The 15,082-nt window shown below is 46.3% G+C and overlaps 1 protein-coding gene across 5 annotated transcripts; it reads left to right on the forward strand.

Moving 5' to 3' along the window:
* Positions 1–582: 582 nt before the first annotated feature.
* Positions 583–14,848, forward strand: tcf20 (transcription factor 20). Of its 5 annotated transcripts, none has more exons than XM_023416307.2 (6): positions 583–1,168; positions 3,356–12,095; positions 12,353–12,446; positions 12,575–12,638; positions 12,845–12,945; positions 13,724–14,848. In XM_023416307.2, the coding sequence occupies exons 2-6, from the start codon at positions 4,641–4,643 to the stop codon at positions 13,756–13,758; spliced, it is 7,749 nt and encodes a 2,582-aa protein (XP_023272075.1). In that variant the 5' UTR covers positions 583–1,168; positions 3,356–4,640; the 3' UTR covers positions 13,759–14,848. The 5 variants fall into 5 exon arrangements, with proteins under 5 accessions (XP_023272075.1, XP_023272079.1, XP_023272076.1 ...); XM_023416311.2 differs by having other exon boundaries at positions 12,575–12,624; XM_023416308.2 differs by having other exon boundaries at positions 583–1,052.
* The last annotated feature ends 234 nt before the right edge of the window (positions 14,849–15,082 follow it).

The following is a 15,082-nucleotide window of genomic DNA, read 5'->3' on the forward strand; positions in this document are numbered from 1 at the left end:
AGACAACACAATAAATTTAATGGGAAAAGGATTCTGTTTGTAGCACCTCCATTGTTGTTCTGGCCATGATGATGCTCTGAGAGTGTCGTGTCAAACATTAACCAATAGCTAGATATTATATTAAGTGGCTTTTCTTTGCGGAAAAAATAAAAACGAAAAACAATAGAGCTGTGCTGGGTGTGCATTTCAGCATTAAGAGACCACAATAAACTTAAGCTTCATCCATTGCACTGCAGTCTTTCTCTAATGCAGTCAGACCTATTTGCTCACAAATTGTCTTTTATCTTTTATAGACTTATTCATTTCAGACACAACCTACCATTCTATTCAATCCTGTCTCCTCTCCATATTGCCTTTGTACCCTGGTGCCTTCATTAATCTACCCTAATTCACTTTGACTTGAGATGAAATAAGAACAAAGGATCTGTGTTAAAACGTTCAGCCCAGACATTCAAAAAATTGCATTTGCAATATAAGTATAATCTTATATTTTATGTTGTAAATAGGTGAAAATCAGTGAAAAAGAAAAAGCTTCAGAGAGGGAGGGGAGATGGAGGGATGTGATGGAGAGAGATGAGGGAGGGGGTGCAGGAATATGAGTGTGTATGCATTTTCAAGGCGGTCTTTCTGTTGCAAGAAAAAAAAAAAAAACAGTAGTCTAACAGGAAAACGAATAGGTCGAGCCACTGATGAAGGCATGCAAATGCAATTTAGTGACGGAAACTGACGTTTGAGATCTTCATGTGTTAGCGGAGGCTTGTGTGATAGGAATGCATTTAATTTTAGTTCGAGATAGGTGGAATCACCTCAGCGGTGTGTGAAAGAGGGAGAGAGAGAGAGAGGCGAGGGAACAAGAGGGGAGGGGGCGGGGGTGTATGGACCTCACTGGTTACGGGACCTACAGGCACCCCGATTGTGCTCTGCTCTCATCATTTTTGGAGGTGAGGACAAAAGAAAAAAGGGGGAATCGGAAGAAAGGCCCGGGATCTGAGTGTCGTGACGGGCCCCCCGACTTCGCCGCCGCTGGTCGGGGTTGTCTGGAACTCAAAAGGGTGAGGGAAAAGCGGCGGAGCAGTCGACTCTAGACTGGGGTTTCCTGCCACAGCAGCGGGATTGTCACAAAACAGCCTTTCACTCTTCGAGGGGCCTTGTATTGCTACGTTTTCAGGTATGCATTTAGAGTATGTTAGCTAGCCTGTCTCTGACTCACTTGCCTCTCCCTGGCAAACGTTAGCTCTGTTTATTCAAGGAAAATGTCAGGCTGCGTGATGATAATTTTCTGATGCAGTACCCACACCAGGTCTCTTGCTAGTATACGTTATATATGCTAGCTAACCCCATTTACCCAGAGCCCAAGTGAATTTCTGAGGGGGGGAAACATCTGCACCTAATCACCTCTCTTTTGTAGCTAAACGCTGCTTTGCCTGCCCTGTGCCTTTAGCCTGCTGTAACTATCGGCTTGTGCACGTCCTCGGATTCTCGTTATAATGTAATAAACGCAAATTAGCTGGCTCGCTAAGATGCTAACTGGTGGTTGTAGCTTAGCTAGCTCCCAACGTATGCGACTAGCTGGCATATTTAATTTGCAGTATGTGAGGTATTTTGGCTAACGCTAACCTTACAAAAGCTAAAAGAGGCAGCACTACAAAGCTAATTGTAATGCGTATACCTTTGCTGTTGGCTAATGTAGCTGCTATGGCTATTGTACAGAAGCACAGTGTTGTGTTGATGACAACCTGAGACGATAAACCAAACATAACAGAGCTGGCGTTTGGTCATTATCTGCAAAGAGAAAAGCGTTGCGTATGCTCTTATCAGTCAGGCAGCTATGCAACTGATTGACTTGCTGACAGACTGCATTGAGTCAGTTTTCATTAATGCTGCACTGTTGTGTGTATTGTGAATGCTGCTGCCCGGTCGTGCACAGTGAGCTGCTGTGATTAATTAGTAATCAAGATATGAGCTAATGGACGGATTGGAGATGAATAGTGTCCTTCTAACTTTACCAGTTTTACACGTACGCTGGCTTTGACCCTTAAATGTGACACTTAGCCACGGACCTGTTTGATAATGCAGTCTATCTGACACTTATTTGATTTACAAGAAATGATCAGTTTGTTTTGTAGCCCCCCCCCCCCTCTCCTCCGCCGCCCCCCTCTGGTCCTGTGCCCCCCTCCCCCCTGTTCTTCTTCAACTGCTCATCACTTTCTCCATAAGTGAAAAACCTTAAATTACATTGGTGAAAATAGATTCACACTGATGATTAATTAACACATGATTAATGATAAATAATACCAGTTAGACTGATAGTTGTAATCATAAACAGTGCCGCTCAGATCGAGCTCACACTATGAGATAAGTCACCCAAAGTTGTTTTAGGGCCATTAACCATTTTACAGTGTATGTGAAGTAGACAATAGAGGCTTGTGTCACACATGGCAATTATGGGTACTGACCCCATAAAGGTGGCGTCATCCCTTTAAGTATCACCCATAATAATTAAGGCCCATTAAAACAAGTTAAATACCCCTAAAGTTAATGGTGTTTAGTCCCGTTGTAAAGAGGTGGGAGATGGACTGCTCCTGACCTGGCTCCACAAAGCTGTTTGTTTACATGTGAAGAAGTGTTTGTGACCTTGTCTATGTTACTTTGTCGCTTTAAGTGCATGCTGGTGCTAACCCACTTTTCTCTCCACCAACCCTGTTTGTTATCAGTCAGAAGAGACAGCTTAGGCATGTATTGTAAAAGCTCCAACCACAGTAAAGGCTGTACCCACAGTGCATATTAAAATAGGAGCATTGAGATGAGGCCAGCAAGCCTTTTAAGTAGTGAAGTACAGAGCTGAATGGGTAGTACATCCAACAAGGACATAATGTTAACATCGTTATTGGTTTGGTTAATATATTTGTAATAGACCTGTGTGATTATTCTGGTGGACTGCTGAAGATAGGTCCACATAATGGTAAATGCTGATGTAATATGTAATTTGATCTTGGATCCTGGGTTTTCTTTTTTCTTTTTAAATGTCAATTTAGTTAATTTTGAAATAATCCCAGTGACAGAATGCCTAAATAAAGGCTCAAATCATTTTTCATTTAGTTTGAACTCGCATTGGTCAATATGTCACATTTACCAGTAACTTGTTTAAATTAAAGTGATGAATTAAAAATAATCTTAAAAATGGAATTAGTCCAAAATGCATTTTTAGTATTAATGTGTGACCACAGTTTATTTCTCTTGATAGTTATTTAATTTCAGCAATAGGGCTTTAGCACAGGGTGTGGTAAACAAATGTATGTAATAACCAAACAATTTTTGCATGCTAACTTTTTCGATTCATCTTTTGTATTTGCAGAGTTGTGAAGGCTTCTGGTCAGCAACTCCTGGAAAATGAACTTATCCGCATGGAAATACTGAGGAGAAACAGAAAAACGGAGCTTGAATTGACTGAACTTAAGTGGAATAAATGGATTACCCTCCTTGTGGAAAAATTGTTGCCATGGAACTAGGTAGAATTAAATGATGGTTGAGAGAGAAAAACAAAGGTAAGGCGGCTACATGCTGAAGACACAGGAGAGCACCAAGAAGAATCTGAACACAGAGTCAAGGAAAGAACGAACAATAAACGGGGACCAAAGACCTCTTCAGTCCAAATGAATGCATGCAGTAGCAAAAAAAACAAAGTAAAAAGAAAATAGTATTTGAAAGGGAATGACCAAGAAACAGAACAACTCACAAAATATTACACTCTGCATCCACCAGTTGATGAGACTATCAATGGAGTGTTTGTCTTTGGGAGTGTTTAGTGAGGGTCTGTGCTCAGACCTGTTGATTCTGTTACTGCAGGTTTTTTCTCACACAGGTGTGAGTCAGGTCATACATGTTGGCGAGCTGAAGGATTGCTGTGACAGGACACAGTCTCAATGGTTGTATTGAGATTTTTTGTTTTTGTTTTTTTTTTGGCACAGGATGCTGTTGGATCATAACTCAATTTAATCCTAACGTAGCTCTGCTTGCTTGAGCCGTTACTATAGTGGAGTGTATAACACGTAAAGACATTTGAGGTTGAACATCTTGCGCGGTGGTGTGTCAGTTGTCCGTGATATCATTGCCTGCACAGTGCCGAACCACTTCAGCTTCGTGGGAATGACTGCACACTTTTAATCTAGCATTTTTCTGCAGTACAAACCTGCTTCATCAAATATTTCTTTTTTTTTTTCTTTAAAAAAATTCCATTTTTTAAGACCCAGTGATTAAGTGAACCTTTTTTTTTTTTCTTTTCTTTTCTTTTCTTTTTTTTTTACTGAACACAACCATCACATTGAAGAGGAAAAGCTTTTTACCATTTGGCCTTTTTATATATTGATAAAAATCCTTGTTTGTTCGACCTCCCTAAAACTTTCTGCTAGAAAAAGCATCTGCGGTATATATATTCCTTCTGCTTCAGCTCTTTGGTGGATTTCAAAAGCATCTCCTTGTTTTACTGCCAGGCCATAGACTCTCTTTGTCATTTATGGTTACTGCCATAAGCCTTCCAGTTTATGATCAGAAACATTCCCTGACATAGACTCTGACAGATATTTCCGTTTTTGATCCAAACTTGGAAACAAAAAAACAAACAAAAAAAAAAAAAGGAAACAATGCAGAATTTTTCTAACAGTCCGGCTCCCACCTCTCTCCCCCATGGGTTCAGTGGGAGAGGTGGAGGGGGGCCACCGTATCCCCCTCAGCCAGCAGATCCCCAGATCTCCCCAAGGATGACGGATGATTACGCAGGGATGCAACAACAGAGCCTGCACAGAGGCCATCACCACCCAACTCAAGCCAGCCACATGCTCGCTTACAGCGCTAGAAACAGAGGAGCTGTGGAGCCACCACCAACACAGGGTAACATTCACAGTGGCAACAGTAACAACCCTTACAGGAAGGACGCCATGGATTATTATTTTTCAATGGGTGGGAAGGACAGGCACAGAAGGGGAGGTATAGGTTACGGGGCAGGCTTTGGGTACCCTAATATTGATGGACATTTACCTCACCAGTACAGGCATGCTGGATCTGGCTCTGCTCCATCATCTGGCCTCATGTCACCATATCCAGTAGACTATGGCTCCAGTGCTGGTTCAGGTGGAGGTGCTGGTGCCGGAGCGTTCTCTCCTACTCACCAGTACAATATGAGTCAGAACCCTGCATTGCAGACAGTGCCAGGTTCTCAGTTGCAGCACCGCCAGCATGGGCAGACCTTCCCAGCTGTCCACCATGGACAGCAGCATAGGAGCTATCCACACTCTGGGCACAGAATGACCCCACAGTACCCACACTACTCCCCACAGGGTGGAGCGTCCACGGGGTCATCAGGAATGTACAGCCCCCCTCCGCAGAGATATCTCGACGGGGCTGCTAGCACTGGGTTTGATCCCAAAGTCAACAGTTCTCCCAGTGTCAACTCCAGTTCAAACTCAGTCTCCAGTTCAGTTGCTGCTAACAATGTGGGGCCAATGGAGAATGTTCAACAGAGTTACCATGCTTCAAATTATCCTGGATATTCCCCACAGACGCTTTCTCTTCACAAGCAGGCCACACTACAGCACCGCAACTCACAGCACAATTTAGGGGTAGGTTATGACAACTCTCTCAAGATGCAGCACCAGGGCCCGTCTCCAGGGTCTGTATATGCTAAACATCATCAAACCTCTAATCCCAGTATACCTCAAGCAGCATCTCAAGAAATAGCCAAATCCCCAATGCATCCCAATGCTCAGCAAACCCAAATCAACCAAAACTTTAGCCCCATATCCAACCCCTCTCCAGCTGCCTCAGCAGTGCATTCCCCCAGCTGTAGTTCCTCTCCTTCTCCTTTGATGGGTGTCTCAGAGGCACATGGAAACCCCTCAGGTCATGGTCCTTCGCATCCTCCTACATCAAACCCCCGTAGCAGCCATGGTCATGGCAGATTACTGCAGACTATGCCTCAGTTAAGTCCCACACCCAACTCAAATAGCAGCATCAGTAGTTGTGGTAGCAGTGGCAGTCATAAAGCTCACAGCATGAGTTCAGCTGGAGGGAGCAGTCTCCCTCCAACAGGCCGCAACAAAATGGGTCTAAGCGCAGGGATCGGATCCCGAGAGGAAGGCTCCTCTGTTTATTCATCGTCTCCACTTGATAAAATGCAGGATGCAGGCCTGAATAGTCTTAATGCCTTGAGCTCACAAGTAGCCAATTTACCAAACACAGTTCAGCACATGCTCCTCACTGACACAGTGCTTTCACAGAAGAAGAAAGATGGCGGGCAGATGCAACAGGCAACACACAGCGTGCCCCCGTCACAGCCAAGGAGTCGAAATGCAAGCGCCGCCTCAAGTACTAGCACAGTCAAAGATGGAAGTGCATTGGGGAGTGGTGATGGCGCCAGCTTAGACGCTGGTGCTGATGAGGACTCCTCAGTGATGTCAGTTGGAGGCTCATCAGGGACCAAGGTGGAGCGCGAGGAACAGTTTTCTGAGGGGGAACACGGGAGGGTGAGACAGATGAGCGGTGCAAGCAGTGGATCTGAAACAACTGGCTATCACCCTCCACCTCCGAGTCAAAACCAACCACAGACTGGACAAGCATCAAATATCAAAACCATCAGCTCAGATTCACCGTCAAAAGAACCGAGTGTTTCCGAAGCAAAAGCAAATGAAGCTAACGCTCCTTCGTCATCATCTCCATCCTTTGGATGTCAGTCATCAGACACTGGCGCAGTTTCACATTCAACACCTCCAGTTTCCTCATCCCCCTCGTCCACCTCCTCCAGTATTCCTCCTCCCCAGCCGAACTGCGTCTCAGAGCCCGGTTTAACATACAATGACAACAGGGGTGGCCACAGGAAGACGGCAGAAATTAAAAATGAAGTAATCAAAAATGAAAGTGAAGGCGCAGTTGAGAAAACGGAGAAAGGCGGAAGCCAAATGCAGCGAGATGGAGAAGTCAATACACAAAATGGTCAGGACAAAGAAAATAGGTTGCAAACTGCATCCAGATTACACAGTAACCAGAGGGAAGAAAAGCACACATCTGAGGAACAGCAAAGTGCCAGCAGTGTTGGTGTGATTGTTTCAGCTCGATCTGAGGGAGGTCACACTGAAAAAAGCAAGCACCCCCAAGACAACTGTATTGAAGAGAAACAGTCGCACTCTTACTTAAGAGATTCCAGCAGTCACAATGGGGAGGAAGGAGTAGATCTGACTTTATATTCCTCCCATCACCAGAAATCTAACTTTGGACGGCCTCAAAATCCTCCCCAGTCTGGTCCTCATAAATATGGCTACCCAGAATCAACATATGGCTCAGATTTGTCAATAAAGAAGAGAGGGAGGGCTGGCGCTGCGAGTGTAATGGAATCAAATTCCAGATACTTAGGATACCAACCATCACAAGCTGGTTATGGCCCCGTGCATCCAAAAGATGGTGGTTCTGTAGCAGAGGGCTTGGTGAAGAGAGGGCAAGGAGCAGGAGGGAAAGTTCATGAGGATAATTCACAAATGCAGCAATTTCCCAGCCTTTTACAAGAGGTTCTTCAAGGTTACAATTTAGATAGACGTTATGGCAGACCAGAGCAGGCATTTCCTGCCCATCTCCAAGTTCAACAACAGTTTCAAACTAGACTCCCGTATGGCATGGCTGATAATATGAGAATCCAGAGTGGAGGAACTGAGGCTTCGGCTCTTTCTGCTCAAGTGGGCAGCTCTGGAAAGCCCTCACATCCAAACCTGAGGCATGGAGGGGAGCCTGATTTCACCACGGATCCTCAGTCCTCTGTGAAGTCAGAAGTGTCCAATGCTAAGAGTTTGCAAAACGCTGAAAAACCGGAAGTGGGTGTGTCTCAGAGTCATGCACCACAAGCTACAGAGTCTCAGCAACCCCCACCCAAACATATAAACTTAGCTGACTATTCTCTGCCACAGAGAAAAGTGTTTTCTAATGTGTCCACTCCATCCTCTGCTGTGCAGGAGCTCCTTTTGCAAGAGCCAGAGCCCCTAACAGGCAGCATTGGTCAAACTGAGTCTCAAAAATCATCAGGCTCCATATTAGCCCCATCAGAGCGGCGCTCTGTCATCTGTGATGTGTCGCCAAACCGACGCAGCACACCAGAGAGGGACAGGGAAAGTGACAGAGAGAGGGAGCGGGAGAAAAGTCAGAGTGGAGCCTCTGTGATTCAACAGCCATTTTCCTCTCCAGCAGCCGCCAACGATCTGAGTAAAAAGGATACGGGAGAGAAACAAGTGGTGAAAATGGAAACGGCATCAAAAGAGGCTGGCCCAGACGCCGTAAATTTACAAACTGATCATCACGGGAGTGGCGGAGCTAATGAGGCAGATATAGAGTATCATCCCAAGTCTGTTCATTCATCTGTTGTAATGAATGCTGACCCCTACAGGCGAGGTAATGTAGATATTTCCCCCTTGTCTTCTCACCCTATGAGCTCTAATCCTCTATCTTCACCCTCAAGGCATCCGTCCTATCTTCATGGTGTTGATTTATCAACTGGCAGCAGCAGCAGCTTTCCTGGATATCGATATGGAGATACAAGAGAAGGAAATATAATGCCACGCAGCAACCCGCATTTCCCCCCCCACCATCCGTACCACAGCTTATCCCCCCAGGCTCAAACCTCGAATAAGCTTCAAATGTATCCTCACCCTCGTGGCCTCCCTCATCACCCACACGACATGAGTGACTGGGTAAAAGCGTTGAACAGGCCGTCAAAGGAGATGATGATGCAGCCCGGTTCGTCTCCAGGAAGACATAAGGTCGGCCAATCGGAGCAGAGGCAGAGGATGATCTCCCAGACTGACATGCCAGGTGAACACGCAACCAAACCTTCACTCCATCATCAAAGCGCTTACTTCGACATGAAAATGTGGGAGGCGGCGCACCCTGGAAGAGAAGGCCCGAGAATGATAGAGGGAGACTCCTACTACAGGACACAGCCGCCTCCTCCGCCGCCGCCTCCTCCTCCTCCACCTCCTCCAGCTCCAGTGGCTTCACTCGGACCCGCTCCTCCGCTCCTGACTCATGGCCAAAACGCTGCTGAACCCGAGGTGTCCCGAGGAACCGCAGAGGAAACCAAGCATCCCGGCCCACCTCCTCCATCCAGCTCCGCTAAGCCTCCTGCTGACATGAACTCCACTCTGCCACAGGTGCAGCGTCAGACTAAAGCCGGGGGTTCTGGAGACACAAATCCACTAATATTGAGAAGGAGAGTTCGTTCTTTTATCTCTCCTATTCCTGCCAAAAGGCAACTCCAGGATGCGTCTCAGCAGAGGGCTGCCACAAATTCACATCACTCTCCTGGGGCCCAGTCTGAGTCTAGCCATCACAATGAAGATGACTCATCCAGTTCAGATATCCCATGTCCCAGGCTCTCCTCCCCTCTGCCCGGAGAGAATACCTATTCACAACCTTTATCTCCATCAAGCGGTAATGCCAAGGTTTTGACTCCCAGGAAAGGACGAGGTTTGAAACTAGAGGCAATAGTGCAGAAAATCACACCAAATATTAAAAAGCCAGCAGGCCATGGTGATGATGAGTCAAATCATTACCCAGGCTTCTCTCATTCAGAAATACCAACGTTTAATGATTCACAGGACCAAGACTTAGCACATTTCCCGAGGGTTGCAGGAGGGGATGATAGCTACATGGATGAAAGTCACTCATTAAACGACATGATTCCCTTCAGAGGCGTTGATGAGACTGGGCCTTTACCTCCGTCTGCTTATCCATGTGATCCTCATCAGACGTCCCAGGCCCTCAAACAACAAGACTTTGACTTTGGATTAGTGGCCGCCGTGGCATCGGTATCCGATGACAAGGAGGACTTTGCTTTGCTCGGACCTTTACCCCCACCTCCGCCTCTTCCACGCCCAGTCCAGGGTTCCCCACCTCCATCCTCATCTGCCCTGTCAGACATTCAACATTTCACCAACACTTACCAGCAGCTTGAGACGAGAAGAGGAGAGCAGTCTGCTGCCACCCTTCTGCGACAGAAACTTCAAGAATCTGGCATGGGATTTGATGATTATCCTGGCAGTGACTACTATGGAACCACCTCGCCACACCACGGCCAGGCTCAAGGACACATGCTGAACAGACATCAGATGTCCTCTGGGAGGTCCAGTCTGTCACCACAAGATTCTAAGCCTCCGGAGAGTGTTGTGCCTAAAGGCTATTTCCCATCTGGCAAGAAGAAGGGCAGGCCTGTAGGGAGCGTGAATAAACAAAAACGGGCCCAGAACCAAGCCCAAACACAGGCGCAGGCCCAACCTCAAGTCCAGACACAGAACACAACTCTGAGTGCTCCTCCAGCCCCACCCACTCCAGCTACAGCTACAGCTACAGCTACAGCTACAGCTACAGCTACAGCTGCTGCTGCTGCTGCTCCAACTCCACCCGCAGTGCAGACTACCAGCAGCACCCCCGCCCCTGCAGCACCCCCACTGTTGGACAATAAAATCACTCCCCCGCTGGCCCCACCTGTTTTAACCCAGGTAGTGAAAGTGGACGGTGAGAGTGAGGACACACAGCCAGAGACCGAGGTCAAACCTGTGCGACGGAGACGCAAAGGTGTGAAAGATGAAGACGAGCCACTCGAAGCAAGGGGGCGACAGAGGAGGAGGAGGAGAGGGGCGGCGGCGGCGGCGGGGGTGGCCAAAGACGACCCAGATACACCTTTAGGGGCAGGAGGAAGTCCTGGCGCAAACAAAGTATTCTTGGATCCAAATAGAAAAGGCCTGTTTGTTCCACACATACATGTGGAAAAAAAAATTCCTGAGATAGGGGCGGTGTGCACCATCGTAAATGCTGAGGAGGACAAGATGAAAGGGGAGCGTGGTGCAGTCGCAGGGAAAGCGGGCGGGAGTGGGATTGATTCTCTCCTGACCTCAGCTCTTCCCTCCCAGTTATCGAGGAGAGACAGAGAGTCGGAGAAGAGGAAGACGGACGAGGTGGAGACTACACTTCAGTCAGGAAAAGCACTTCCTTCATCTGGCTATGTTGTTTCGGGACCCGTGATTACAGAGACCAATCACTCTGGCCGCCTGCTTTGCTGCCTGTGTCAGAAATGGGCAAATTACAAACACCTCGGAGATCTCTACGGGCCTTTCTATCCAGCCGAATACGCCGCGAAGCTCCCCAAGAACCAGCCCCAGGTCAGACAATGTCAAGCAACGGCAACAGGAACAAACAAAACAGGACCAAATTCAGACATAAGCTCAAACGCTCTGAGCACAGTCCAAGACTCACAGACACAAGACGCTCAGTTTATCAAGCCTTCGACCGAGAGTGACTTCGCCGTCAGCTTTGACTCAAACCCCACATCTCTTAACACTCCAGTGAGAACCGCCTCCCCAGCTGCTGGAGAGGATATGATGATGATGCATGTGGCTGGCAAGCTGAGTAACACCGCCTCCTCTTCCTCCTCCTCCTCCTCCTCCTCCTCTTCCTCCTCCTCCTCTTCTTCCTCCTCCTCCTCCTCCACTACCACCACCACAACCACCACCACCACCACCATCATCAACAACAACAACAACAGCAAATCAACATCTCTAACCTGGGATATGAATCTAGATATCCGACCTATCCCTGAGCTTAAGCGAGAGCCAGACCTCGAGGTCGACCAGCAACAGCAGCAGCAGCAACAGCAGCAACAGCAGCAGCAGCAGCAGCAGCAACAGCAGCAGCAGCAACAGCAGCAACAGCAGCAGCAGCAGCAGCAGGTGCAAAAACAGCTGCAGCCGCCAACGGATGAAGCTCAACAACGACCTCAGCACAGAAAGCTGACCTCACATCCCCGCTTTAAGAGGAGGCACAAATCCAGTGAGGATTCCCCCAGAATGGTGCCTTCCAACAGTAAGGCGTCCCTGCCCTTCCAGCCCCCACCGCCGGCCTTGGACTCCCTGGGACCTTTGGCACAACTTGCCCAGCTGCCACAGATGCCCATGGACCCGGAGGAGCTGTGGGTCCACGAGGGTTGCATAGTGTGGACCAGTGGAGTGTACCTTGTCAATGGGAGGCTGTACGGCCTGCAGGAGGCACTAGATGGCGCCAGAGAAACAGTGAGTGCCCTCTGTGTCTATTTGACCTGTTTTTGTTTTGGGATAATTCAGGTTTACAGCTCCTTATTTCTGCCGTTGACTGGAGCTGTTTAAAATGTGGCTTGTGAAAGTGATAAGCAGACATGTCAGTGGTTTAATAGTGTTATGTGTTTATTGATTTTTTATAATTTTGCTAGGCCCTTAGCTGTTCCTCACTGTCTAGTACAGTTTTAAGATGTATTGATTTCTTCTTTTCCATTCTGTCCGTCTCGGCTCAGAGCTGCTCGTACTGTGAGATGGTCGGCTCAACGCTGGGCTGCTACAGTAAAGGCTGTACACTTCGCTATCACTACCTGTGCGCTATCGAAGCAGGTGAGTGGATGCATTAAATACAGACGCAGTGTGGAAAAAAAACGAGTCGGCGTAAAGCACAAACATTGCGTTGACGAGCTCTGTGGTAATCTGTGCACAGCACTTCATAGTGTCTCTCGTCTCTCCAGATTGCTCTCTGAATGAAGATAACTTCTCGCTGCGGTGTCCGAAGCACAAGGTAAAGAAAGAGAGGTTGGTTTTCAAAACTGTTTCTGCGGAATTTTTTCCTTTCGTTTTATTTGGTGAAAAATCCTTTTTTCTGTTTTTGACGTTTGCAACTCTAGGTCCTCGCCTCCCAATCACCCGCGGAGCTGGAAGGCTTCATTACGTTCAATCATTTCCTCATCTAAGCCCGGCAATTTTCTTTCTTTCTTTCTCTCTCTCTCTCTCTCACGCAGTTTACCCAGAGCATCCGGCCAGCCAAGTCAGTGTACCTGGAGCAGTCAGAGAGAGGCTGAGAGAAACGGAGAGGAAGAAGAGACACAGGAGTCTGGGAGCTGTAAGTTTAGACTCAGCTCTATGTTTTTGTGTCTGTGTGTTTTTGAGTTTATTTGGATCAGTCCACCCTTTCAGATCTGCCCCCATCCAAAAGATATTTAAATTTCACACTTCTCAAATGTACAAGAATTGTGCATCCATATGAATTCATACAGGATGTTAGCTTGTAATGTTAATGCCATCTTTCCAGTGTAAAACACCACTTCATCACCCAGCGGGTTCAATCACCCCCCCCAAAAGAAAAAATTTAATCTAGGAGATGATATTTTTCCTTTTATTTGGTGGGAGACTCGTCTCTCGTTAATGGACCTTTCAGTAAATTGGCACTAATTTGTTGCCTCAGGGCTGTTTATCTCTTTTCTATTCATACGGTTTCATTTCACACGGAGACACACCAGCTACTCTTTGTTGGCTGGTTCTCGGGAATCATGTAGATGAAGATCTTTCTGCTCTCACACTCCTCCTCACTCCACCTTAGTGGCTGTCACTCCCTCTCACTCTCAGTCCAGCCTGTCCTCATGGAAACTAAAGACACACCGCATCACATCATCTCCCCTGTTCTTCTTCTTCTTTAGTGAGATTGCAGCAGAACACTGTTGGTTTCTCTTCACCTCATCATGTTTTCCTTCCAGTATATTCTTGACTAGCAGATGCCTGATGTATGTGACATTTGTCAGGTCTCTATTAGATTGTGCTGCACGTGAAAGTTGATCTTGTGGATGATACTTACCTCCATTTTTGTTTTTTGTTGTTTTTTGTGTTTCCTTTCCCTAGGTTAGTTTGGACAATAGAAGACTGGGAAACCTGTTTGTGAAGCAGCCCCAAATGTGAAAGGACAGGACTGGCATCTGTGACAGAGAACAACAAAAGGGAATGTACAATTTCTCTACAGGAATCAGCATTATTTACATTTAAGACAATGGGGAAAAGAAAACCTTTTTTTTTTCCTCGAGAGAATTATTGCTCTTTACTTAAAAGCAGAAAAATAAATAAAAAAAAAAAACATGGACATGCAACATAGAGGAACAGAGCTACAAGAAAAAGACAAAAAAAAGACAAAAAAAAACAAACTACAAAGGTCGAAGTGGAATAAAAAGAGATGTCAAGACTGACGGAGGAACTTTTCTTTAAAGAACAAAAGAAACAAACTTCCTCCCTAGGCTTACTTTGATTTTCCTTCAGACACCCTCAAAGTGTTAAACTCTTTGTTTATCATCATCTTTATTATCATTTACCTTTTTTTTTTTTTCCAGGTTTCTTTTGTTTGCTTTGAAGAGACATATTGGGAGCAAGCTGGGCGTCACACCCAGAAAAAGAGAATGCGAGAATGATGTATCCTCTCGCAAAGTAGTATTTTACCTTATGTTATTAGGATGGTCACAATTATTATTTTAGTCCTCATTATTATTTTGTATCCTCATTAGTATTTACTCATAAAAAAAGACATGGATGTGTCTCACTTTATATTCAGTCAACACATGAATTGGATTTTTTTATTTTTTTTTATTTTTTTTTATTTTATTTTTTCCCCATTCCTGGAGAGGGAGGAGCCAGAGTGGTGATGTCTGGAATGTCAGGGTCGAGTTTGCCACAAAGACATTATTGCCTTGGAGAACGGACATCTGTTGCCTTTCAAAAGTCACGTGTATGAGTGAGAAGTGTGTGTGTGTGAGAAACTGAAAAATGCCGATATCTGGGTCTTTGATTCCATTTTGATCCTTTTGAAAAGTGTTCTTATTTTTCATCACTGGGGTTTTTACGGTACAGATAGTATTCATGAAAAATCAGATGGACAGTCTTATTTTTCAAGTACAAAATGTTTGTAATGTGCAAAGAGAAGGAGAGAGCCTTGTAAGAGGAGGAGATGACACTATGGACTAATGCGTGTCTGCCATCTTTAACCGTGCTGACTGGAAAAAGATGATGGACAGGACTCTGAAGAGTTTTTCATTGTTGTGGAACTGTGTACTGGGTGCACAAGTGTGTATGTTCTACATAGGAAGTTACGTTTGACTGACAGGTGTCGGTCCCTCGGACGGTGATGAAACATTTTTTGGAACTGAAAACCTTGGAGGAGGAGGTGTCATACGATGGGCTGTGATTGGCCAACCGTACTGGCCAGTGGGGGGGTGGGAGTG

The sequence above is a fragment of the Seriola lalandi genome, unplaced genomic scaffold (genome assembly GCF_002814215.2).
Source record: "Seriola lalandi dorsalis isolate HSWRI2012SDOR001 ecotype SW California unplaced genomic scaffold, Sedor1 jcf7180002054563, whole genome shotgun sequence".
Classification (NCBI taxonomy): domain Eukaryota; kingdom Metazoa; phylum Chordata; class Actinopteri; order Carangiformes; family Carangidae; genus Seriola; species Seriola lalandi.

Coding starts and splice junctions, on each gene's coding strand:
- tcf20 (XM_023416307.2), top strand. CDS start 4,641: ATGCAGAATTTTTCTAACAGTCCGGCTCCCACCTCTCTCCCCCATGGG. Junction 12,096..12,352: donor TAGATGGCGCCAGAGAAACA/GTGAGTGCCCTC, acceptor GTCTCGGCTCAG/AGCTGCTCGTACTGTGAGAT. Junction 12,946..13,723: donor GACACAGGAGTCTGGGAGCT/GTAAGTTTAGAC, acceptor TCCCTAGGTTAG/TTTGGACAATAGAAGACTGG.